The sequence below is a fragment of the Bombus affinis genome, chromosome 4 (assembly GCF_024516045.1).
Source record: "Bombus affinis isolate iyBomAffi1 chromosome 4, iyBomAffi1.2, whole genome shotgun sequence".
In the NCBI taxonomy this organism is placed as follows: domain Eukaryota; kingdom Metazoa; phylum Arthropoda; class Insecta; order Hymenoptera; family Apidae; genus Bombus; species Bombus affinis.
Window position 1 is genome coordinate 11,138,511 of NC_066347.1, and position 26,965 is coordinate 11,165,475.

Here is a 26,965-nt window from a genome sequence, read left to right on the forward strand (position 1 = left end):
CGGGTATCGTCACCCGTCGGGTATTTATTTACTTTGTAGTGTAGTCATTTGTGAACAGGATGAGTTAAGTGATTATAGAGATACTGCTGCGTCGTAGGAAGTTTAGACACTTAAAAATACATTAAGAGATACCAGAAACCTCTAGCACAATAATTTACCAACTAACAAGATTAGGGAATTGACAAGATGAAAGTTACAGATTATAAGATTTCTTTTTCATGAGTTTACAATATTGCGACAAATAAGATAATCTGTTGTCTAGTGATTTGTAAAATTTACACGTACAACTTCATTTATTTTTCTACCAGTATCTCGATTGAAATGCAACATTCAATTGCACACAACGGTAAAACGAAGAACGCGTTATTCATTATTTTCCCCAATCGAGATCCTTTTCGCTCGGTTCGAGTTTCCTCAAGCTGATTCCTACTCATACGAGTATAGCTCGTTCGGTGTACCATGTGTCCCAGAAATTGGTTAACCGATAAACAAACGATAATTTATATCTATAGCTAATGGAATCATTTCCTTCCCTTTCTCTCCTTTCATGATCGCGCTCGATCGCATGGTTCGAGGCATGCGAGCCAACTGTACCTTGCAACTGTTATCTAGGAAACGACCTTGCCTCCTCTCGTTCTGTATCTCTGTCTTTCTCTTGGTTTCCCTGCAACGAAGTTAAGCTGCATCCTCACTGAACAAGGAGCAACGTGTCCCAAACAGTAACCGACAAGTATCAATTTGCAGAAATATTTTGTCCACATTTAGGGTTTTGCTTCGATTTCAAAGAATCATTTGTTCCCAAAAATAGGTTGTCTGCGCGCAAATGCGTTGTGAAATAGTCGACGAACTGTACTTACACGCTGAAGAAATATTTATTTTTGTTGCGACGTGTTGCCTCGTATTTCCTATTTTCCTTTGATCTTCACTTTCCCCAAATGGAAACAGAAAATGAAGTGCGGCTTTTGTTATTGACAAGTATCGCGACAACAGAAACGCGAAGAAATATGGAGAAACATCGTGCAACAAACAGCAATTTTTTCAAGAAGCATAGAACGTTAACAAAAAGTTCTTCGTTATTACGTCAGTGAGGACGCAGCTTTATTACGCGATGCACGTATGTTTGCATGTGCAAGGCAAGTTCATCGGTCTGCTCGGAAAATCATTGACCTTGCAGTTCATCTAGCGTTGTTGCTGGATTCCTCCAGTTCCTGTTACATGGTGCGTTGTCCGTTATAGGAAAATAGAAGCCAGCTGGCTGTCCCGGGAAAACACGTTCGTGGTTTTTCTTCGTCGTGGATACTCTACTGTAGTGATGACAACAGATGTGTGAAACAGGAGGAACCAAGGAAGGCGAATGATTAGTTATAGTAGTTAAGACTCACACTAGAGGTCTCTGTTTTGTATTTAGTAACTTTCATGGCATGGCAAAACCGATCATGTGTTAAAGTTACTTTAATAGGATTAAGTTACTTTTGAAAATATCTTTACTTTTCTAAATTAGGACCACAGTTTTAAAATAAAAAATATGAAAAATAGTTACGTTAACTTAAGAAGATGCTGTTGATGAGAGATTGTTTTAGGTATACCGAGAGCATTAGTTCTTTTCAAGGCCCTTCAAGGTCATTTATTGTCACTTAGTTTTAATTCATCGACTCGTACTTACAAATAGAGAACATCAGCTCCTAGAGTGTACATACGTTATAACGTCAAAATTCAAATTATATTAATAATTATCGACTCACTTCAAGAATTGATTGTTTACCTGAAAACAATGAAAAACTTTCATATAAACACATCCTATTCGTCCCTGTATAACTAAGAATTTACAGTTTGTTTTAAACTCGTGTTAAATAATCTTTTCTCTTGCTTTTTTAAAGCGAAATGTAAAGAATCTTCAATCAAATCTAGAGGGAACCATAGAATTATGAAACAAAGATATTGTGGAATGGGTAACGAAGCGGAAATTGAAAAGTTAATTAGTGCATTACATTAAGTACAGAGTGGAGCGCGCGCGGATCGAGTCTCGGGTTTCGAAGTTTAAATTTCCTGCGTTGCGGAGATTTTTTTCACTTCTCGGCACTCCGGGATGCCATAGAGCCGCGGCGACCTTGAAACGAAACGTGTTATTATCGTCTTTGAAACGTGTACTTCCCTCGGGCAAAACGATTCGAACAGTATAAACTATTTGAGGCATTCGAAAATAAAAAATTTCATTATCCATCTGTTTCGCAATGGCTTATTCCACTCGATGCTTCCGTGTGCTTCTTGTAGTAAAAAATAAAATCGTATTTCGTGTATGTAATATTTATCCAAATATTTTGGAAGGAATTAAAATATTTACTATTTCAAATTTCTAACTTAGTATTTGTACTTTGTTTATTTAAACGCAAAATATATATTAAAAATGAATTTCCGTTGCTCGCATGAAACTTATTTTAGAGATCCTGACAAGTAATTTTGTTGGAAAGATACGAGTGAAAAAGATTGTAATTTGGTGCTAAAAAAACGAGCAATTTCAATAAAAAAAAAATGCAATGTGCGATAAACACTGTGTCAGTCACGTAAACACACGTGTTTCTCAGCCATTCATCAACCTTGGGTTACATGAAAATAAATACATGTAACCTTCTCCCGCGATAAAAAATGTTACATAATTCGCTGAACCTTTCCCGCGAAACGTGTACGTAAGTACGAATCTCAGAAATATCAAACTACTTCGCTTATACGGAAGAAAAATGCAACTTGCAGATTATGGCTCATGAAGTAGAATTTAAAGCACCATCCATCTCTATTACAGTCTAATTATATTTTATACAAAAAAATTATTTTCGAACATGTGTTACCATTAACCCGTTACCTGTATATTAACCAGTAACTTTTATATCTAATCACGAAATTAAGAGTTGGTAAAAAAGATTATTAGCGCAATGTTGCCCTGGTTCTTAATCGATTAAACTTCTTTGAGATCATCTAAATCTTCTATATAAAACTTTTACGATAAAACGTCAACGAATAAAACGATAAAAAATGGTAAGAAAAAAAAATGTTGAGATCAAGATAAATTTTCCAAACTCTCTGTCGAGGTCGTAACTGCTACCGTAGTGACAAGCATCAGGAACGAGTTTCTCCGACTGGCACGTTAAAGAAATCAACAAAAGGCGGCTCGAATTACCAGAGAGCAGCTTTTCTGGATACACAGACGGACCGATGCTAAAATTATTAGCAAGCTTACGTGCCACGTGGGGTTTCTTCGATGACGGGTGAAGTCCTATCCGAGCCTTTCATCCAATTTTACAAATTTACCGCCTTATACTGTGGTTTCCAACGTTTGCGTCCCGTTTCTTCACTTCTTTTCTCTCGTCTTCCCGTCGTGTATGCGCTTCTTTCTACGCTATAATACCGTGATACGATGTGCGTGGGTATCGATGGACGAATAGAGAAATGATTTGGTCGTGTTTGAATTTGTGGCTCCTCGGAGTACAGTAGTGAGATGTGTGTATAATGTGCTGATGACTTGTGCAAAAAGAAAACTAAGTGATGTTTGCAGTTTCATATTCGTCCTCGTCGTGAATGACCTCGTCGACTAATGCTAAACTTAAGGACAACACGTTAAATCATGCAAAGTATTTAACACAGTTTTTCATGGCATATATTTTATTTCTTTCTTAGTTTGTTTTAAAAATTCGTAGTGATGTTAATCTCATTCATTGAAATCGGAGACTCAATAATTCTTTAATAAATATCGTATTAATTAACGATTAAACATCTTGCTTTCTGTTATAAATTTATTTATATATATATATATATGTACGTATATAAAAACACACATTTACTAATTTTTATACTCTTGAACTTGGTTCACATCGTTTTCCCAACATCATCGCGGTTAACTAGCCAGTTGATTAACTTTATACTCTTCGCCGAAGAAGAACATTTCCTCGTTTGAAACCAGATGGGGGCGTTTTATCCTGATTTTGGGAACCTCCTTCGGGCAACATCTCCCTTGTCCAATTACTCGAGACATTAATTACACTTAATTATTGCCCGGACGATCTGAAATAGGCCCGCATTGTGCCCGCGTCGAGTTCTTACGCGTGGCTTAATGAAACGGACGTCCGGCTTGTATCGTTGATAATAAGATTACCGCTGTTAAGGGATCACGTCGATTTCACAAAAGGCGAACGCCCCGTAGAAAGTAATTTAATTCCAGCTGGTGGATGCGTAGCCCAAGGATCGGTGTAAATCACGCAGCCCGAACACACATGAATGACGCCGCTATTGTTTGCCGATGAACATTTCAGCGAACCTCCGCTAAATAAAACAAAATAAAATATAGCATACAAATATACGGCAAAACTCTCTAATCATGTAAAAAAAATTAAACGAAATGAAATAAAATTCGATAAGATCTGCAAATCGTAACAGAAACAAGATTTAATAATTTCTCATCAACAGAACATTTGTTATGCAGACTCGTGGACAGAATGTTTTTTTATAGTAGAAAAGCGGTTACGCGAGCACTAGACGTATGTAACAGTTGTTATCAACGAGTGACGCGTGCCAGGTTTCACCGGACACACTTTGGAATCACTAGCACGTGCATCAACCACAAACAAGAACCATACATCATTTTCACGTTAAAATGGCAAACGACGACAGAACTGTTACCGGTTGCTCGTGATCGTGTTCTGAAACACGATAATTTTAGCTCTCCGGAATGTATCTACCTTCTATATATTGAACGATCTCTTACGTGGATACTTATTTCGGTACTGAATATGCTTATATGTATGTGATATCATTAAAATAAATCTCTCGAGAGTTAACCTTTTCAAAGTTCCAGTGGGATATAACAGAATGCGTATGCATGAATTTTTCGTTATAAGGCAATGAAGTTTTGTTAGGTTAGGATTAGAAGTATAAGGAACTCGAGAAATTATAATTTTATAAAATGTAAAAGTATAGGAAGATTTATTGCGAGAATTGCAGATTTGTGGTCAAATTGTTGGGATAATTCTTTAATTCAAACTTAATTAAATTTAAACCTATATTAATAAGAAATCCCGTGTATCACGTAGAATAGGGAAAGTATAGGTACATATACGGTGCACGGTTAGGTTCCGGCAGCCTATCTAATCCTAGGTGCGCAAACGCGGCGTGCGCAATCGTTTGTGCCCATATATACACGCAATATACATATATTCATGACCTGTACCGTTTCAAGAAGTGAATCGAAAGAATGTAATCTCCGATCTTCATCTTCTCCCGATTCGTTTCGTAGCTGGATCCGCCGGCTGGCTGCTCTCTTCATTATGCCGGTGAACACCAGAGGACACGTTGATTCTCTTACGAAACCTCTCACTTTATACGTCGATTTAACGTATATTGCTGTTAGTTAGACATTAGACAGGGTGCGCGCGGCTAAAGGATCAAGGAAAGTTGATCGATAAATCAAACGAATCCGCGCGTAAGGACCCGTTGTTACTCGAATTATACCAGCTTCTTCGCTTCTTCTATGAAGCTCGATATTTTTGTCAAAATTTATTGGGATGATTCACAAAATCCTTTAAGGAACAGGTTTCCGTTTTAGCCACGTTATAGTCGGACTCGATGGATAACCAATGGTCGTGTCTCATCCGATTCGCTCTCTTCCTGGTTTCGACCGAATTCACTGACTGTTCAACTTGAACTTTGAATATCGTTATCCAACGGATTGGAAAGATTTTTGTACAGTCGGATATGGCTTCTGCAGCAATTTTAAGAATTACTGGTTACAAATTTTGAAACTCAGCAGTAATTGATAGATTGGAGAATTTTGATAATGCGAATCGAGGGAATAGTATCGCAATAATTAGGATTATATCGAGTTAATTTTTTCCCTAAGATAGGGAAGATTCAGAGATCCTTTCACAGTTTTTGAAATATCTAACATTTATGTTCAACGTGTCAATATCATTTAATATTTCTTCTAAGTTTTTTAATCAAAAAGAAAATTTTTTTCTATTACTTATGTGCCTCGATAACGTAAGAATCAACGACAACAATAATAACACCGATTCGACATAAAATTTCAGAAAGAAATCACATTTTTCAGGTGGATCCGAAATCAGTGGAAATCGATCCCATTACCGCGTGACCTCGCGTCCGGTTTGTAAATCCGAGTTGTATCCTTCTCTGCTCCCACGGGGCAAACACACCACACAGGTGTTCCCCCTGGTATCGAATAAAAGCGTGGAATCGCGCGATCCTTGTCGCGATGGCGCGCGTGCACGCGCATTGTACACATTTACACTCGTCCATATGGAAGAAGAAGAGAATGTGTCGTAAGGTTGGACGAAGGTAGTGTGACCAGCGGAGGCTGGACGTCCGGAATGCGAGCGGAACCCGTTTCTATGAGTCAAGTCTGGCTATTGACAACAGTCTCTACTCAGTCTTTCTTCCTCTCTCTCTCTCTCTTTCTCTTCTGTAGATCCTTTCCCCGCGTGCCACCTCTCCAAGCTGAATCCTGTGGTTCAGGATCGTGCCACGTGATCTGGAACATCGCGGTGTAGTGGGAACGGTGGGGCAGATTCGCGGGATCGAGTCAAGTTACTCCGTGAAAATTCAAAATCAAGGCAGGCCCGTGCAGATGTGAGACGTCTCGGGTAATATCGGTCGCGTTTACAAGTTAACATGGAGAATTTAGACAAAAGGCAAGTTGGAAAAAAGTAACTCTGACTCGCAAAGTGCCCGATTGTGAAGTTTCGATTAACGTAATTTGTCGAATTACTTGCGTAATGAAATTTGAAAAATTTCTTAGAAATGATATGCATTTTTTCTGACTTCTATTTTGTGCTTCAGATACAAACGTTGTAAACGTTAAGCAACTTCGGTAAAAAAGATGAGAGGCCGAGAAATGTTTCGAAGATCGTAACCGACGTAACTTTCGCTGCAAGCGCGGTTACGTGGGTTTGGTATGCTTCCCTCAAGATATGGCAGTTGGTTTGAGATAGGGGCAATTGTGGTTGAGGCGGGAATGGAATTCGGTGGTGTTTACGTCGGTTGTGCTGGGCGGTAGGTGGAGTTAGGTTAGTGAGGTTAAGTGAAGAGAGTATGTGGTGAGACTGATTTAAAAGTTAGTAATTATTATCATCATCGTGGCTCATTGTTGCAGTTAAAGTAACTTTCATAATATTTCAATCAGTTTTCTTCTTTTAATTTATCGTGGCATTGCCTTGTAATTTTAATACGCTGATGTTAATATGTACATTAAAAAAACAAACTGAAACAAATTTGGCCCAATTAAATGCAACTTCATTATTGTTTTCTGTTAATATAATTGATTAAAGAAATGTTTAAGTATTTTTCAGGATTGCAATACAATTTCAAGCAAAGTTACAATTCCAATCAAATATTTCTCAGCTTTCATTCTCATTTGATTATACGATTTATAAATAAACATTGTATTAATCAGAAAATAATTGATGTGAGAGCGTGTATGGAAATCATTAGGGTAGCAATTAAATATTCCTCTCGGTTAATACGCGTTTAATTGCTATCCTCCGTTGAATCTACACATAGATAATTTCATTGAATTTTTAATCTACGATCATTTTTATTATTATTTTCATTATTACATAGGATTATTAATTAAATAACCTATATCCACGTATCTGGTCTATTCGCTTTATTAATATTCTCCACTGTAAAGGAAGAGTAAGCAAGAAATCAAGCATTCGACGATAAACTTCGCGATCCCAGGATGCAAATAACGAACGATTATAGAATGGCAGTTTTTATCTAAGCTATAACGTCCTTATCTCCTTAGCAACGATAACGATATCCGGCAGTTAAAACATACTATTTCTTCCATATGTTCATCGAGTTCGAAAGTTTTTACCCGAGCATAGGTGTTACATTATCAACTTGTGTTGCTTAACTGAAGAAGAAATTATTAAACTTATACGCTGGAGGAAGTTCGATCGGAAAAGACCCTAGCAGAAAATGTAACTAGCTATACATTTCCAGATAGTTGCTTTTCAACCGTAATTAAAATCGAAACGTAGATAAGAAGCTACCAGAAAAAGTGATTCAAGTAAATATTTTTTCTCAATCGCAGAAGTATAGGACGCGATATATAACCTATATTTATCTTTTACTATGATCTTTTTCTATTAATTTCTAAGCCTTTATACCGATACTTACGGATAGTATTCAAAGTTTCAAGATAGTAATTAGTAATCGACAATCGATAATTAGTGCTTAATGTTCGAAGGTAAATAATTAATATCGTTAGAATAAAGTAACGTTATTAATCGATAATTAACATTAAAGCGTTTACTTCTTTTCATATTTATTCCAAAACGTATAACAGTGTCGAAAAACATCGAAAATTACCATCGGATCACCGTGTATATAGCAAGTAAATAGCTTCAGGTAGAAGAGAGGTTCACCAGTTCGAAAACAAGTAACAGAACCGGCTGTTACGTTATTGCGCGATGGCTCCGGAGAACATTAATATTTCATCGAGATTCGCGTGTCTTCGCGTGCAGCGTTTCCATTGATCGATCTTAGACGAGAAAATAACTTGGATCTTCCGACTCGTACGACCGAGACGCGTCTCAACTCAAGCGTTGCGAGCCTTCAACCGGACGAGTTATAACGGTATTGAAGAGAACTACTCGAGAAACTATATCTAGCCCTTGGATAGAGGGATTGCTTGCTTCTTACAATCGAATAATTGGAGTGTAACTAGAAACACGAACGGTAGTTTAGCAATGGAGAAGAACTTTAGAACGACAGCAATTTTCTTCTTGTTTCTTTGAGAAAGACACCGTTCATTTTGTGTTTGACGAGAATGGGGTTGTTGGAAGAATTTATCCATTTCTATATTTTCGATTTAATTATCTGGAAATGCAATTTTGCATATACGTATGTGCAATTATCTGTTATAATCCCAGGCGTTTTTTTAAAATTATGTGCCATTGAAACAAGGCAAAATATCGCCCAATTCTTCTAGATTCAATTTCTCAAAAGAAAGGCTCTATTGATTAACCAAACATAGTTCCCATGAGCACATACGTACTTCTCAGAAAAGATAGTTATTTCTAGATCAATATTACTCCCCACAATGACCTATATGTCAAAGGAAAAAAGACATATCAAGTATTAAATCATTCTATTATTACGTCTACTGTCTCTACAAATCCTCTAGTCTTGGAAAAGTCTATCTTATTCAAACCTAAGGTGACTCAAATTAAATCTTTTCCATCATTATAAATACGAAACATTTATAAAATTAGCATCTTCGATCATTTACTCAACATCTATCTAACAAAATCTTCTCCATCACCGTATCCCTTAATCCTGATCGCGTACAATCAGCGTATTGAATAGTTAATTTATTAAAATTTAAACGGCCATTTTATGCTACTTGTACTCGAATAACTTTAGGATCCTGCTATATCTCTTGCACAGTCTTATACTGACAGGCGAGAAACATAGAAGCGTAACTTCCGATCCATCGCTTTATCCTAAACAGACGATGATAGGTTATACGGTGGACGCAATACAGAAGCGTTTCCGATGCAATCCGAAGGTGCGTTGTTACAATGGAGTTCATCGATCCATAATGACTATTTCCCCGCCAGCTACAGCCTGTAATAACGGAATAGCCAATAAAGTATATCCTGTCGATTTAATCGTTACCCCCACGGTGCACCGCGCGCACGGAGATCGGATCGGTGATTTTCACGTGATGTTTCGCAAATCGTGAGGCGCTCGCGTGATTCGCGCGTTTTAAGCGTTCCCGCTCTTCCCGTCCGATAGAAAGAGAAAGGGAACGGGGGTGGAAGGAAGAGGGAAGATACGTGATGCGGGTTCAACCTGCCGCGGGAACCTTTAAAGAAGGTCGGTGCAACGGGAGAGATGTAATTTTAATAAATTGGAGAACAAGTCATTGTAAAAGATGGATATTCAGATGTTGGAGATGCAGCAGATTTACGACTCGCTGGAATTAAGTTAGTTAAGGTGTTGAAAACCTAACGTCTTTTCAAAGGCGTTTGCCGCGTTTCTTTTCAAATCAAAATACATACATACGATACGTACAGTGCATGCGCCTAAAGTTTTAAAGTTAATTTCTCTTCATGGAATGGATTGTTTTATTATAGATTTAGGAAATTGAAAAGAAGTACCACTTCTAAGAAAGAATTGCGAGAAGTACAGTTAGAAACTGTATTGTGAATCACTTTTCCTGGTTTCCGTAACGAGGAAGTGAAAAAGAAACGCAGACAAGTAGCGTTTACCGCAGTTAAATGGGAGACACGCAGGTACGAGTCGTTACAGTTTTGTCGTTGTAACGATTCCCGCTGCGTAATTTGATAATGAACAGTTGAAAAATAGCAGCGTTGTGCCCGTACTCTTTAATATCCCATTACATGGAAGCTAACGACCGGAAAATATACCGCTCGACTACTTGAAGGAAGTAGCCCATGAGCAAGTCTTTTGTATCCTCGCAATGGTATAATTCCTGTAACGTCTCGTTCTCGCAGGATTTATTTCGTTGATTTGTACTTGTTTATTGCTTTTGTGTTTTCATGAATGAACCATGTCGCGTGCGAATCGTAATATGCTTTTAATGGTGTTTCGACTTCAATGATATTAGCAACTGATTGCGCTTCCTGTAAGAAGCTTCCAATCATTATGTAATTTAGGAACAATAAATAAGAATATTTAAAGAACGAATTAATTATTCAACTGTTCGCGCAAGAAATACTCAATACCTATCTCTTTTTAGAAAGTTATAGATGCTGTTTTCAAAGAGTTTCTTAGCTCACCATAAACCAGATAAGAATCTTTGGTTCCATCTAGAAAAAGAAACCTTCCTCAGATCAAACCGAAAAGGGTTCGGATTATATTTTCTAATCGTATTTGTATATTTCTTTTTACGGTCAGCTTGTCATCCACGTACAATCGAACAGAGAGTCCATTAATTATTTCCCTTCGACTTGTTCCAGGGGGAGCATCTCGGAAGCCATGCCGGCTGACGAGTTCGCTGGAAATCGAAACAGAAGCAAACCAAGGCTGCAACCACCTTAACGAACCGCTATTATCACTGGCAAGGTCATCGGGCAGACCGGATCTAATCATGCTCACGCCGACCATGCTTCCTGTGCACTCGTTCCTCTTTCTTAACGACGTCAACCAGAAGATCGGGCGCTAAAAAATTCGAAATCGAGTTGATTGAAAATCTCAAGAAATATCTAAAAAAAGGAAAAAAGATACGAATAAACAATTTGATATAGAAATCATCCATTTTGGGCAAAGAAAAGAAACAATCAGAAAAAGGAATAACCACAGAAGCTCTGAATTTAATTGCTTCCTAATGGTACTTCCTTGGATATTTTTACATTCTGGAGGCGTGAACGAACTCTGAAAAACAGAAACGACTTCTATCGGATGATCGAAAGAACTATCTGGATACTGAGTATAATTATTCACACGTGCGGATGCCATTTCCGGCATGTTTCCCCTGAAGGAGGTCAGCTTCAGTTTTTGCCAGTTGTAGATAGAAGTTGAAGTGGCGGACGTCTTAACGAGGTTGCTAGAATGTCAAAGAAATAGATGAGAGAAATATTATGAAGATATATTTATGAATATCTAATTGAGCATTTAATTAAGAACTTAATCAAAAGACCAAAATAAGTTGGTTCTTGAGACCAAGTACCTATTTAAGTATAATAGTCTTTTTTACTTACGGTTTAGTAAGAGGACTCGAGTAAAACGATTATTCGTTAAAGGGAACAATAGAATAATCATGCCTCCGCAGACTGTGGTCTCTGCTTTCATGCCTCATCGCGGAGAATCTCAGCGAAAGAAGTGTCCCAAAGCGTGAGCTGAAAGGTGGCTATGTAGGCTGCCTAGTGAATGCCGTCGCCATGGTGGAGCTGGCGTGTAGCAACTCCCTAAGCCCAGGAACCTAATCCTGCGTCAGAAAGACAAAATTCGCCAAGGAGAAAAGTAAAAAAAATATATATATAGGGAAGAAGAGACAAAGATTAAAGATCGTTAAGAATTAAAGGTAATTTAAGGATAAAAGGGAGAAAGAATTGTGTAAAAATTCTACTGGGAAAGAAAAGAAAGAAGAAGCCTCCAACGAGAAAGACGTCCTCAGAAGCGAGACCCGCGTAGCGCCATGTAGAGGAGCAGGAAGAAGCGCAGTCTTCCTCAGGCATTCCAGCGTCGAGTAATGCTGAAGCATATCCTGACGGGGCAACCGTCGTCAGCGGGCTCCAGGCACCAGCACAATGACTACCAGGCGAGCTCGGGCTCGTTGCACGGCGGCCACCACCACCACCATCATTCTGGTCACCAACAGGATCAACAGCAACACCATCATTACAACCAAAACAGCAACGTTCGTGGAACGACAGGGGGGAGCCAAGGACGGGGAGTCGACGTTTACGACTCGGTGGTCCATCAAAGAGCCAACGTACATCAGGCTGCCACCACGCCATCTTCCACTCACAGACACCCTTTGAATCATTCTCAGTTGAGCGTAAACAATCTATCTCAACGATTGAATCACTCGCACGCTCTTAATTTGTCCACGTTGTCCACGTCGAAGCATTCTGTGAACAGCGTTAGTCCTGTTGCTGGTGGAAATAACAATAACAATAATAATAATCTGTCGACTACATTGGGGGTGATATCCCCGGCGCCGCTGCATCAGGACAGCAGACCTAAAGCGAATGGAGGCTTTGATATCTCGAGACTGTCCAGATTACCCAGTCAGGCGACACCTTCGCCTGCACCTGCTCTTCAGGGTACGACTACCGGGGGACAGTTAACCGGTCCCGGTTCCACGGCGTACCCCTTGAACGCTTCCTGGTCGTCGTCCCTGTCGAGGAATCACAAGGACCACGAGGTTGGCGCGAAAGAGACGTTGACCAGTTTGGGTTTATTGTGTCTAGTGTCGTTGTTACTGGCGCTACTCTCGTTGATCTTCTTGCTGAAGATCTCACCGCTAACGGTGACGCCGAGTAGCTTGATCAGCCCGGAAGAGTATACGATTGTCTACGAGGTGACGTTAGCGCTGTGCGCACTCGCCCTCTCCCTAAACCTCTGCTGTCTCCTCGTGTGCGCTATACAGTTCCTCTTCACTGTGAAACTCGTCAAGACTTCGTATCAAGGACATTGGTGAGTAGAGTTTTTGTTTTATGTCACGCTGGCTAAATCTCTGATTTATAACGCCTTAAATACCTTTGTACATAATCCCTGCTTTACTCCACTCGAAGGTTGAACAAGGTGTGAAAAAAATATACGTTTAAAGCTTGTATCCTTAAGATACTGTTATCTTTGAAAATCCGAAAGTCAAACAAGATACAGAAAAGGAAACTTGTAAAAGTGCAAATAAACATTGAGATACAAATATCTTTTAATCCGAACTACACATATGATGGAAAGAAGACTCTCATAGTCATCAACATTTTCCCTCCTAAATGTCAACAACATACATACATTGTTGCTGTTGTACATGTAACTTTTCAAACTTACTTAGGTATTGATAAAGAAAAAAAAACAAGCATTTTCCTGGTAGCTCGGAATTCACGGGATTCGCGGTCGAACGATGATTACCATTAATTTCTATAATCTGGTGACGCTATCCTCAATCAAGATTATCCTTGTGCCGGAATATGAGTTCTCATTCGTCCATGCGTGGCCTATCCGTGTGCGTCTGGAACAAACGCAGTGTCCCGTATCCCGTGCGATATATCAGAGGCCTGTCTAGTGTTTCTTCTCACGCGGCCTGGAGGACGAAACGCAAAAATTCACGTCCTGTACTTGACGTGCAAGCGTTCACCGACCGCGTGTCCCGTTTTTACCGATCAAACACGTGTCTGCAATCACAATACGATACTGTGTGGTGAGATGTATCCGTAAATGCGTATGTTTCGTGATGCGAACGTTGAAAATGAAAATTACACTTTCGTTTATTCCTCGAACGTCGTGCATGCAGGAAATCGTATAATAATTTTATTAATAAGATTTCACGAGTCATGGTTTCGAATCTTTTTTATATAGACTACGCTATATTAATTTGTGACCAAGATTGTGACACGCCCTTTGTGCAGAAATTGCAAAATTCTCCATTTTACCTAATAATTCTCCCAACAAATTCAGCATGCACGTTCGTGAAAATATTATCGAATACACACAGTGCAGTGCAGATCAAGTTACAAAGGGAATATAGATATGCTCGCCTCCCGTGACACGCAACTCGAAAGCGAAAATAAGGCTCGTTAAAGACGATACATACTTCTCGAGATGGGATCTGTGGTTTCTGCTCGGAAGTTCCCTTATCGTCGGTCAATCGGATTTCTTTTTTATCTTTTTCGTTGCCGGCCGAGACAAAGTAAGCATCGCCGACTCTAATTACTAGCGAATGGAAACGCGCGTTAAGTTATGCAGATTGGCCGAAATCGTCGGCCAAATCACTGTGATTACCCTCAACGGACACGCCGTTTTGAGTTTTCTCTTCGGTTCTTTAATTCCGTCCTTTTTCTTTCGCCCAGTTTTTTGGCCAGTGGCGGGTCTTTTATCGCGTGGCGAGTTTGATTCGCGTGGGAAAATGTCGTGTGCTCTTCGGCAGATAGAAAGATCATTGTTTCTTAAAGCATCCAGACGTTGTGCGTGATTGGTATATTAAAGTTTCTTGCGAATGTTACCGTGCGACCATGTCTCCCTTGTGAACGTAATCGTGTGACGATGTTTCCCTGCAAATATTACCATCTAACAAGTTTTTCCAACGAATATTACTGTTCGATCAGGTTTTACTAGAATCTTGTTCTTCCCTTGATAGGGTCTTTTCCTTATATGAGGTGTCCCAGGATTTCGTAATCGAATTCATGTCATTATATTCCATTGACTATTTTAATCTACCAAATCACGAAGATGAGGCTGATATTGTGCGTGTTGCGTTATTCCACAACTAGGCTTGATTGACAGGCCATTGAAACGAGGTTTGTTTAAGCTGTTCGAAATGTTGGAGAACGACCCGCTAACATTGTAATGTATGCAACTACAGAGACGTATCGTAACGTTTGTTTCGAGAACAAATAACAGAGAAGAAGAGAATAATGAAGGTTGGACACGAACGAAATTAGCTGTCGATCTTGAAACTCGTACACTGCGATTTCAGATAATCAAATTAGCATAGAATGAGATTTGGGAACGGGCAGAGTATATTCTGAAGTTTGGATATACATATATTTAGATTAAAGATTGGTTCTTTACAAGAAACGCTTTTAAGCAACATATGAAATTCTTCGTCTATTTATAGTATATTTCATTTTATTATAGCGGCAACAGTATTCTATAAATCGGTTTATAAGAGTGTGAATTTATTATCTTAACGCTAGCCTTACCAAATCCGGTCAAATGACCGGTTTCAAAATTTAATTTGAAATTGTGCATTCATCGTTGTTTCTTTTCTTCCTCTAACTTTATGTAAACTCTTATATTATCCGACTAATCGATTTCTCGATTTGTGTTAACGAAAGAATCTACATAAAGTTAGACGAAGAAAAGAAACAACAATGAATGTACAATTCTAAATTAAATGTTGAAACACGGCCATTTGACCAGGCCTGGTAGAGTTAGTGTTAAATCATGCTTTGTAATTATTTATTTTGGCCGATGGTAAGCAACGGTAATGTAAACACTGATCGAAGTAGACGCGTTCGTTAGACAGGTATTCAGGCCCCAGAATTTCCAGGTCACCGATTGGGGCCTCTGTTGTAAATTTCTGGTGATTTGCCCAAGTATCGGTTAACTAAGAGTTAAGAGAAGAGGACAGTTTACATCTGAGCTACTGCTTCGATTAACTACATCTGGCAGAATGGCCGTTAGGGAAGAAAGTGTACCGTTTTCTGTGGTCGACCATCCTTTGTTTTCTTTTCTGAACAATAGATCTAGCCTGGACATTGATAACTAGCGGTCTATCGATCGTTCGATGACACAGGACACAGCCATTCTTTATGCCACGTTATCACCACGACTAACTTTTACAGCTGTCTGCCAAGTAAATATTACCGGTTGTATCACACTATCGCAGTGTGCCCAGAAGAGATAACCGGAGGACGATTAAAATTGCAACGTCACCGGACGCTTCTCGTTTCCCTTCTTTCTCTCTTTTCCTCGTCCTTTCGCTCAACGGTTGTTTCCCCTGCTTTGCTTCCGGCGCTTCCAGACAATTCAAGATTCTGCTGAATTGAAGTGCTCGATTTTCTCCTAGAGAGCTGTTTAGCTAGAAGGAATAGCCCGAGTATCGACGGGCATGCGGAGAACTGTCTTCTTGTGCTCTTAACCACTTAACTGTTTACTTGTCATTGCTTAATTTTACCTGCTCACACCGTAGAGACACCGATTTTTGAAACTAAACTCCGCAGTTAACAAATTAATCGTCTCCAAAATGTTTTCAAATACTCCGAAGATCATTGGATATTTTCATGTTAAAATTACAAGGCAAAAGATGCACAGCTGTATCGGTATTATTAATAATGGAGGCTGACTCCTACGATATATTTCCGGGTTACTCGCGCTCCTGAAAAATTTCTACCATGGACCTCCCCCAAATGTAAGGAACCGCGGCATAAGTTTCCTAATAAACAATAGGAATTTCTGTTGTAAACTACAAATTACAAATGACAAAACCTTCCGCTGTAAATTAACTAAAGACTATCAACAATTCTCCTTCGTTCTGAAATTAATCCTCCAACAATGATCTTCCCTATGAAGGAGTCAACTGGCAACGAAAGACCAAAAGCAAGGGGGTTCTCGGTCAGTGTCTCTGGTGCACGCCAGCTTCCTAGCCTCAGTCGAAGATCGTCCGGCTGAAGATAACTGCGAAGTCTGCAAAGTGGCATTGTTAGCGAAGGAAAAGGAGCCCTGGGGTGTGCAGACGTGCTCCGAAAGAAGCACGAACTTTAATGGTGGGTCCCAGTAGTAGACGGCCGTTCCTCTTCGCTTGCTCATTGTCACTCGAAGCTCGGTGCTCGTCCCTCCTTCCGTACCACGCTACCGAGTCTGAGACGCGAGGATGAAAGAAAAAAAAGCCGAAGTATGACACAGGTCCAACAACGACACCAACGACGGCGACGACGATCACAGAGACACGAGAAGAATGAAAGACAAGCGGCGCTGCTAAGTGCCGGCTCATTACTTAAATGGTCCGTGATAAGGGATCTCTGGTGTTGCTGGCGCGAACACGCTGAACAGCAGACTTTTCGAATAAAGCCACTTTTGAACAAAGTAGTTGCTGGCTCACGAAGTTTTCTTCGTTGTTAGATGGCGCGTTCCTAAAGTATTTTTCTTCGCGATCTCACGTTTTGATCGCGAATTTCGACATATTGGGGAAACAGATTAATTGGATTATTACTGGAGAGACGTGGATGGATAAACGTTTTCATCGTTTCATTCAATGATCTGTGGGAAGCGTGAAAAGAGTTTGTAAGGTTTAAACTGGCTGAGAAAATACAGCTTTGAATTTCCTATAAATGAGAGTTTAACAATGACGTGTCAAACACGACGGATAGAGCGTTTGTACTAAATTTCTTATTAAATCTTGTTAATTCACTAGCTAAAAGCGAACTATTATATCGAACACGATACGACCAATAAAGATAAAGAAATCGGTACGAAGAATATGAAACCTAGATTCTTATGAATATGTGCGTTTCTTTAGGTGTATCGTTCTCCGAAACGACAATTCGCCGAAACACACACCAACCTTAACCAATTTATGAGAAATCGTCTCTAGCGCGTTTTTATACCAAGATGTACGCAACTGTAACTCCGAACGAACCGTGAAACTGAACGATTCGATCTGTCATTGAAAACGCCCATCGGTCGCGGAAGTCTTCGTTTTTCTTCGGCCCGGTTTAACGTTACACGCGTGTCTGGTTTCTGTTCACGGGCGGTTCTTCGTGCGTCAGAGCGTCCGAGCATACGCGTGCGCCCGTTCGTCTTTCCACCAGAGAGAGAGAAGAGGACTCTCTCTCTCTCTTGTGGCTGTTGGCATTCCACGCCTTCGAATCCGGCATTTCGAATTTTTTCACCGACACAGGGCACTACGGAACGGGAATAAATTTGGCGGGCCGCGACTGCGCCTTAATATTCCAACAAGCAGACAGAAAAATAGAGAAAGAAACGGGCACTCGCGTGTCTCTCAATGCTTGTAATTTATTTTTCGATTAATTGCCAATCACCAGCCGATAACTTTGATGTTTCCAGCTGATGATAAATCGAAAAAGTGAATAGAGGACTTCCAGTAGAATTTGCGTGATTCATTCTTGGCGTTGATTGGCGTGAATTGTTCGTCAAGACGTTATTTTTCCAAGAGTGTAAAAATCTGTCAGTTAGGTGGAAACTATCAATTTATATACGAAAGATACGATCGTATTTGAAGATTGTATCGTAGTCATCTGATTTATCGTGCAAATTTTGCATGTGACACTCTATATTAAGTTTGTTGTAGCATTAATTAATCACAGAATGTTACAAGAAAACAAATTTGGTTTGGTAAATATAATGGCCGATGTTATGTAGATATGTAGTGTTCGAATTTGTAAACTATTAACTTTTTCGACAAGGAGGTACGAGGAACAAGTTGAAGTAGACGTCATGTTATGAATCATCTGCGAGATATAAAAGACTTCTTTTATGAGGGATCAACACCTCGTGAAGTCAGATTTTATTTATAACACACTTTACGATTTTGATTTATTTGTTCAAGGAAAATGTATCTGCAGCCGGTTATAGCGGTATTTACGTTACGGATGATCTATGGGAAGATTCACACGAACAAACCTTTATGGACTAACCAAATTTATTTTGTTATTAAAAACGATCTACAGAACCGGTCGACGATTGGTGTTCAATTTAAAAATTGCTTTTCTATAAAAACAAGAAATCTAATTTACATCGTGTTCTTCATCTGTAGCCTCCGTATACATCCTGATGGCAATAAAATTCTGAATTTACGAGAAATCCGTATTTCGACTTAAGCTTGCCGATGTTACCGACTGGACAAAGCCTTCGAGAGTTTAAAATTAACCGATCGACCCTTTGTTGAAAGGACGGGCAAGTGCCAGGAAACTATCGCGGGAACGCTCGTAAAAGCGTAGAATGGCTCGGTCGCGGTAACCTAGGAAGAGGAACAGGTGCGACTGAATCGTAACGGTTGTCGTGGCCCCTTTCAAACGATCCGTGGCCACCCTTCAGTTTCGGCGTCATTAACCCTTCCCTTCTTTCTTCCTGGCTCACTTAGAAACGAAGAAAATTCCGGAGGTAATTTGCTCTTAACAGCTGCCATCTTTTTCTGTTTTCTTTGTTTAGTCGACACGAAGCATTTTGGAGAATTTCTGTGATTGCTTCGTGAAAGTACAGAGGATAAGAAAAAGCGCTCTTTGTTCGTTGACGACTTTCTGTCAATTAGAAATAAGAGTAAACGGTATAACAGCTTTCTTCTTTGCCACTGTGTACGTAATTTTTTTTAGACTTTAGCAACTCGTATTTTTCGTGAACAGATACTGTCGAGTGGTTATATACTGTATATGTGGAGCTTCGTTTTCTTCGCGCGAAACATCCATGTTGTTCTTTCTATACTTGTGTTCATATATCATGACGTTCAGCCTACACGTGTCCGAGAATGTAATGTAACAGATAATTGGGCTCGAGCTGTAAATCTTTCATTTGCAGCATGACGCGAATCTAACAACACTTCTTCTTTCCTTGTTCAGGTCATGAATATTTTTGTCGCATGCAAGTAGAATCATATGTCTAAAGTATCTACGGGTTTCGTGTTCGCTTAATTCTTTAACTAACTTCAGTTTTAACCAGCTTCCTATTAACCAGCGAATTAATCAAATATTTTCAGAATCAATGACAAGAATATACCGAAAAGTGTCGGAAGAATTTTAAAGGTACAATCATTTTTCTAAGAGTTATCTTGAGACGTATTGTATCGTTAGTCTCATAGAGCTGAGGTGGTATATGTTGTCCGTGATAGAATTGTCGTCGTCCTCGTCCGGTGGTAATTGTAGATGCTGGTAGGAGATGTCGCTGTTGGGGTACTGCTAATTATTCTTCTATTTTGATGCGCGGAAGAAAAATGGAAGCGCCGGAAATCGAATCCGGGTCCCGAACGTTCGAAACCTAAGGCGCTAACAACTGCGCTACCATGTCCGTTGTTTAGTTAGTGTCGAGTGGCGGTATTCGTTGTCGAGTGCTGCCACAGAGTTAACCAGTTTTCGCTAGAATAATACTCGAACACAGGTGTAGCTTTCTATAAATTTCCTCGATATTCGATTAAATTTCCCGAGATCGTCTCCAATGACTAGATCGCAGCAGCTGTTACGAAGAGTATCGGAAGAGTGAAGAACGCGCATGTGTGTCTGATCCATCATTCACGATACTCGCTACGGTCCATGCGCATGATCCATCATCTGCGTAACCGTTTTACAATCCTCACCGTGGAAATGCCGATCCGCGATGCTATTCTCGCGCGCACTCGACCGCTTAAGAGCATCGTCCAGAGACGTTTCCATCATACACAAATAACTTTGTTTTTCTTCTTGCAGTCGGAAGCGTGGAGAATTCAATGTTTCTGGCTGATCTGTTGTTTTATCATTTGCGCGGCATTTTTTTGCGGCTAAAAGAAAGATGATATTAATATCTTTGTGGTATTTTGATACTTATCGATCTGCCGATAATGTCGGTGAAGTTAGGGGAAAGCGTGATTGAGAGGAAGCGCGCTTTTTCGATAAATTATGAATTATGGCTAACGATAATACATGCAGTTTACATAATCTAGATGGAACAGACGCTTCCCAAGATCGCTTGTCAACTCATTTATGTTTATAATTTTCAGGAGAAGAAAATCTAAACCTTGAATATATTTAATTCGGATATGTACTGTAGCCTAAATTCGGGTCTTTTCTCGGTTTTCAACGATATCGATTTTGTCACGATCGACTTCCTGCCGGTACACGTGCTTTTATTCTTCCTTCTTCCTCTTTTTCCGGTGTCTAATGATTCTTTTGGAAATCGATGCGGTTCGTACCGAAGCGTACGCTTCCGATGCGGAAATTGAAAGTACGCGATCGAAGCACGTGACTCTGACCGGAAGCGTAGCCTTGCAAACGCGGTTAGATTGCAATAGCTACGAGACCGCGTAAGAACGATACAACGAAACGGAGATTGCGAGTAACATTGTGGTTCGTCGTAAATAAACTGAAATTAAATCTCGAGTCGGAATTGTATTTAATTTTGTTCGAGAAGTTCAATATCGGAATCGAAAATTAGACGATTGAATAGGGATTCCTAGTTGATTTTAGACATCCCTCTTCCTGTAACTCCTACCGAACTTGCATTGGGCGTTGTTAGTAGTCATGTCGTTGTGCGGCAAACCGTTTCGCAAGAGCTTATTTGCATTTCCTCTAACTGCGGTTCGAATAAGACGCGTCAAAGGAATATTGACTACTATCTAATAGGTCAGATTTTTTCGCTATTTTCTGCTTCTCGTAGGATTGTAATGTTATAGTACCGGTAACACGAAGCTTGATCTACGGCAAATAATAAAATATCTTTAAGATTAAACAATGTAAAGATTTGAAAATTAGGACATTTGAAAGTTTTTATTTACTCGACTGAATTGCTATTAAGTGACGTTTAAAAATGTATATCACAGGTTGAAGCTAATATAGTTAGTAATTCTAACGAACACCTATCCTCAGATAGATTGGTATATACACGCGAGTCGACCGTATTCTCCGGAAATGAAAACAACTATATCCCTGGAACCTGGAACATGTGATTTTCCGCATATCCATTAAAGCAACATCGGTCAGTGACTCGTCTACGGTGCAGTCGCTAGGCTCAATTAATGACCACGTTCTGGTCGTAAATATAGAAAAGGCAGCGAGATATTTTAGTTTGTTGGCTAACTGGGCTGAGGTTGGGTCAATGTTTCTGTGGATTTCATTTACCTCTTCCGGTCTCCTTATATTTTCTGAATTCCTACAATTTCCGAGATACCAGTTCATGGCAAATTGATTCTTATTGTGGCGTAGGATAAAGTAAATCTCATTATCCAGAAATACAGGAAAAGATTTCATAATCATTACTCTTTTAAACATTTTATTCGAGTGTTTCTTAAGACATTTGTTCAAAGAGATGTCAGGTTATAAAAAACTGAATCTACCTTCCCAAAGCTCCTCAAACTCTTGTTATTTCTGATAAATCAATAGCATTACGCAATATTTACCGTGTGATTTTCCTAGACGATCTAGTAGCACTCTTCTTTACAAGCTTCTTTCAAAATGAGAAACAAGAAGAGGATTTACCAAATATCATTGTCATCGAAGCACAGAGACGCTCCGGTGATTCTTATCTCCATTCATCTCTCCGAGTGAAACTATTTGACGTCGCCTTGAATAGGCTCAGACAGTTTTGTCGGGGGTCCGTGTCGTCGCCTGTAGCCGGCTCGCACGATCGTGAATGGAAAGACTCGTATAAAATCAAAGGGCCGACAGACTCTTCCTGCTTAGGCGAGATCAACGAGATCTCGTTCAATAGAGAAGTTACCTTCTCGACCGTCGGCGCTGTATTACCCTTCAAAGTCACCGGAAAGTCATAAGCCAACCGATGCAGCCTAACCTTTATTCACAGGTAAAATAGGTTTCTCTTATTCCATTTGAATTTCTAAAGAAACCAAGACATTAAGGCCTGACTTCAGTGTGGTTAAAAGCTTCGCTCGATTAAAGCTGTTTTTCAAGCAATAACCTACTTTGTGAATTTCATGCACACAAATTCAAGTATGTATACGGCAAAAATGAAGCTTTCGCGCATGTCTAATTGTAAGTTGATGCGAAACAATGCGCATGCGCCGAAATCCCACCACTTTGCGGACCCACATTGTGCCTTTTATTAAGGCGCCTTATTTGTTTACTCTTCGCTCGAGCTAATTCTTCATTATTATTATCTACATTATTTTCATTGGTTAACAACTGGTTGGTCTGCAATTGACGAACCAATACAAATTTTTCGTTACGTGCATATATTCGAAAGAATTCGAAATCAAATTATCACGTATTACGGGCAGTTACGGTAGAGTAACACGAAGCTATCTGTGTTTGAATGTCTCCACTCATTGTGGACAATATCGATATAACCTAAATGCGATAAATCGCGAACGTTTGACTCGGCTCATGGGAAATTTACGCGTTTCTGAATCGTTCCGAGTCACACGCGAAATGCAGGTCAGAGAACCGTCTAATATTTATTGTTGAAATCGTGGGCTTGATCTTAATGGCACGGCGGCACGCGATTCTTTACCAACTATGCTCCTTAACTCCAGCTCTCGACCTTCTTCCCTATTCAACTAGCTCGAGCAGTGAAATTGACTCTGCATGCCTGTGATTTTGGCAGGGAATGGGAGTCGAGTTCGTAGTGAATGTACATTGTGTATACGTGCTTTAGGTGGTTTGTGTAAGTTCGTTGCGGAGATTCGAGACATTTATTTAATCTCTTTATCATATTCGGGCCTGTGCAATGCAACCATATCTTAAATGTAATAAGTTTTATTTTTTATTGCAAAGTTCTTGAAATATATAATGCACACAATAAGTGTATAATATTTTATATATATAAATTATATTTAAGAAGTTTGGTATAGTTTAAAGATTATAAATAGATTGCTTTTTAAGTTTAATCTCCTACTTTCGAAAAAGTAAAGTTCCTCTGGAATTTGGTGGAGTTTAAGATTTGATATCGGTGTCGTAGGAGTTATGTGACACTTTAAGGTGGAATAAATCTAGCGAGGAGTTTAAGGTGCGGCGAAGGAGCGTGGAATGTTGCAATAGAAATTTATTGCAGTGTTAGTGCATTGGTAGATTGATCAAATTTACGTGTAGCGTGGGTAACCAATGGTAAATATTTTGCAATGTGTATAATTTCTCAGTAATCTGAAGTATATAAAATCTATTTACAACTAATGGAAATTGTTGATTTAACAGGTCAATTTTAAATTCCTCGTTAATCTAAATTTTTTCATCCTATTTACAGCTAAACCTTACGACGAAAAATTAACGAAGTGGAATAAAAATGGCATTGTGATTCCTTTTGTCATGTATCGCTGTCACATCAATTTTACGAGACAGTTTTACTTGCGGATGTTGCGTGTTACGTTGGTGAAGTCGACGAAAGCGTAAAATAGGAGCTCGTCCGAAATATACTAACGCGGAAGGTTAAATTTAACGCAAAAGGCTGAGAAATTAGTCTAGAACTCGAAGATTCATTGGTACGATGCTCTTGAAACGCATCCAAAGAGGTCGGCGACCTCGAAAGGGGATGGACGCAACTGTTTCGTGGGAATTTCTTATTGTGGCTTATTTGGATGAAGCTGGTTTAAAATCAGCGCTGGATTCGTCTGTTTTTTGCCCGGAAATCATAAAATTATTTAGGCCAGGCGACTCCACGTATAAAAAATGTTTATTTGTCTACTTTTTACGTCCGTAGAATTTAAGTCTTTACTACTATGCACTTGTTCTCCAAAAAAGTATCGCAAGTTTCCATATTTAAAAAAGTTTCAATAATATACTATCCATTATAAGAATGATAACACCTTACAAATTATTAGTATTAGCAAATTCTTATTGTCGTATAGAAATACCAACTATTACTTCAGTAAAACAAACAAAGGAATTTTACAAGTAAATTTTACAAATTACAAGTCATCTTATAACGCAAAATACGACGTGTAACTTGTCTCAATTTATTAATAGTATTAATAAATTATTATGATAGAAGATGCAGGAATCTTAGTCTCATGTGAAATTAGAGATGAAAATGAGTGGGAAAAGATTAATCGCTGGTCCTCCTGAAAAAATGCAGTCCCATGGATAATTGCGCGAGTATTAAAGCAGCGCAAAACCGTTCCCCGAATTCTCATCCCGGACGTCGCACGATCAAAGACAAAAACAACTCACTCGGAGGCATTGCGGAGAGACATTCATCGAGAACACAAGAGGATTATTCCAGGAAGTGCTAGCTCTTCCTAGATTCCGGTTACAATGTTCTTAACGCGTGGAAATTAGTCTTAACCAGGAAACATCAATAACGGCATGTATTTTCCGCCACGATTGTAAATCTGTTTGGAACATGCGGCTTGTCCGTTAATCTAGGCCCTGTTGTTCAATTGAATTAATATTATTTGTTGGTAAATTAGTGTGTGCAAGAATGCCCTATCCATTATCGACCAATTCGAGCATGTATTGGTAAATCTCTCGACACCAGCAATTACGGTGAAATTGTTTGTGGTCGCTGGAAATTAGCAGTATCGGTTGCGGTCGTGAGCTGATTGACACTGCGTGAGCGGAGAATTATGGGAAGCAGCGTTGCTTTGTCGTTTCATGCATTTAATACGTTTACGGCGGCGGACAGAGTTTGTAAAACATGAGACAAGGTGGAAAAAGATTATTTTTCATTTTTTACTATTAGATTATTATTTCTAAGTGATATTTTCAGTGAAATATGATTGACCAAAAATAAGATCAATAATTGGATCATTGTAGAAAATAGAATAATATTGATAATAAAGAAATAAAAATCAATTATAGAATAATATATATAATAATAATAATAATATAGATAGACTTTATGTTTACTTTTATATGTATAATGATAGTGATTGATCCTTGAATTAAAGTTAAGATTAACGTTGTGATTATGATTATCATTTGTGTGACTAAATATATTTGAAGTATCAATTACAGTAGAATTTTTGAAAGATTGTTGGCTGTTAAACAAAAAACTGGTTCCTTTATATTTCGTTCAATTATCATAGAATCGTGAAACTGACTTTCCCTTCAAATTTCGTCTGTTTCAGGAGTAACAAGTACCTGCAAAAATCATCCATCAGCCGGATATGTGCTGTCGGAGGGTTTTTCATTAGCATTCCCGTCTTTCTAACTGGTAAGAACCAATTCCTTCAATTCTGTCAACTTTAACCTTTCGAAAGATACTAGTACATAAGTTATACGTTTAATTTTTCTTGAATTCAGGCATGAATCTAAAAGATACTGTGAACTATCTCTGAGTGCATGAAATCAATTAAAAATCCAATAAAGTTAATTTTAACACCGAATAGTCATTATTTTTCTTAGAAAAATAAAAAATGATCGTCTTTTAGAAAGATTCTAATAAATTAATTTATAAAGAGCTCAAACAGAATATTCATGTCATGCATGAACACGGCTGGTGGATGGATCGAGATCTAATCTAAAGTTTACGTAGAGTCATGCTAGTTTACACAGTTATCATTCGCTTGATCGACCGTTAAGCTGTTGAACTCGATTCAAGCCAGACATTTTGACTCTGTTCAGAAGAAAACTGCGTTTTAATAAATTTGACGGAATAGAAATTATGACAGACTACAATTTTTTTTAATTATATCGTAAAATTTAGTTTTTTTTTTTTAATATCATATTAGAAACTTCTAATACTGCCCAAAACTTCGAACGTAATCGTTTTAGAAATTTGTAAATTACTTAACGACCAAAAATATTAAATTCTCTAATTTGCGCCGATTCTTTGTTCCGCTTGTTATGGCATACGTGTATAGTGATTCTCTAATAATGCTTTCAGGTATGATATTGTATACATTCATCCAGTTTCATTCGACGCCGGCTATCGTTACGTCGGTTTTCATAGGCCTTGGCATCGTGTTTTGTGGATGCGCAATGGTCCATAACGTCTTCGTGTGGCAGAGGGTAAGAACATATCTCTATTTTATCGTGAAATTTTGTTTTTCAGAATTATCATAATTTATCTGGTAGAGTTCATAAAAATTTTTCTGAAATCAATTGCAAACTTTCAGGAAGCCAGGATTTTTCACATTTTTAAGAAGCGTTATAATTGTATTGCGGAT

General features: G+C 38.9%; 1 protein-coding gene across 4 annotated transcripts in view; it reads left to right on the top strand.

Moving 5' to 3' along the window:
* The window catches only part of LOC126915198 (uncharacterized), a 40,229-nt gene that overhangs the window by 9,699 nt on the left and 3,565 nt on the right, over positions 1-26,965 (top strand). Inside the window, exons 1-4 of one of the 4 annotated variants that reach the window (XM_050719648.1) lie at positions 3,334-3,623; positions 10,995-13,176; positions 25,925-26,010; positions 26,683-26,807. In XM_050719648.1, coding sequence (XP_050575605.1) covers positions 12,227-13,176; positions 25,925-26,010; positions 26,683-26,807 — 1,161 coding nt within the window. In that variant the 5' untranslated portion in view covers positions 3,334-3,623; positions 10,995-12,226. Of the gene's footprint in view, positions 1-3,333; positions 3,624-6,848; positions 7,054-7,657; positions 7,986-10,994; positions 13,177-25,924; positions 26,011-26,682; positions 26,808-26,965 lie in introns of those variants that run through there. The other 3 variants (XM_050719650.1, XM_050719651.1, XM_050719649.1) reach the window with 3 other exon arrangements.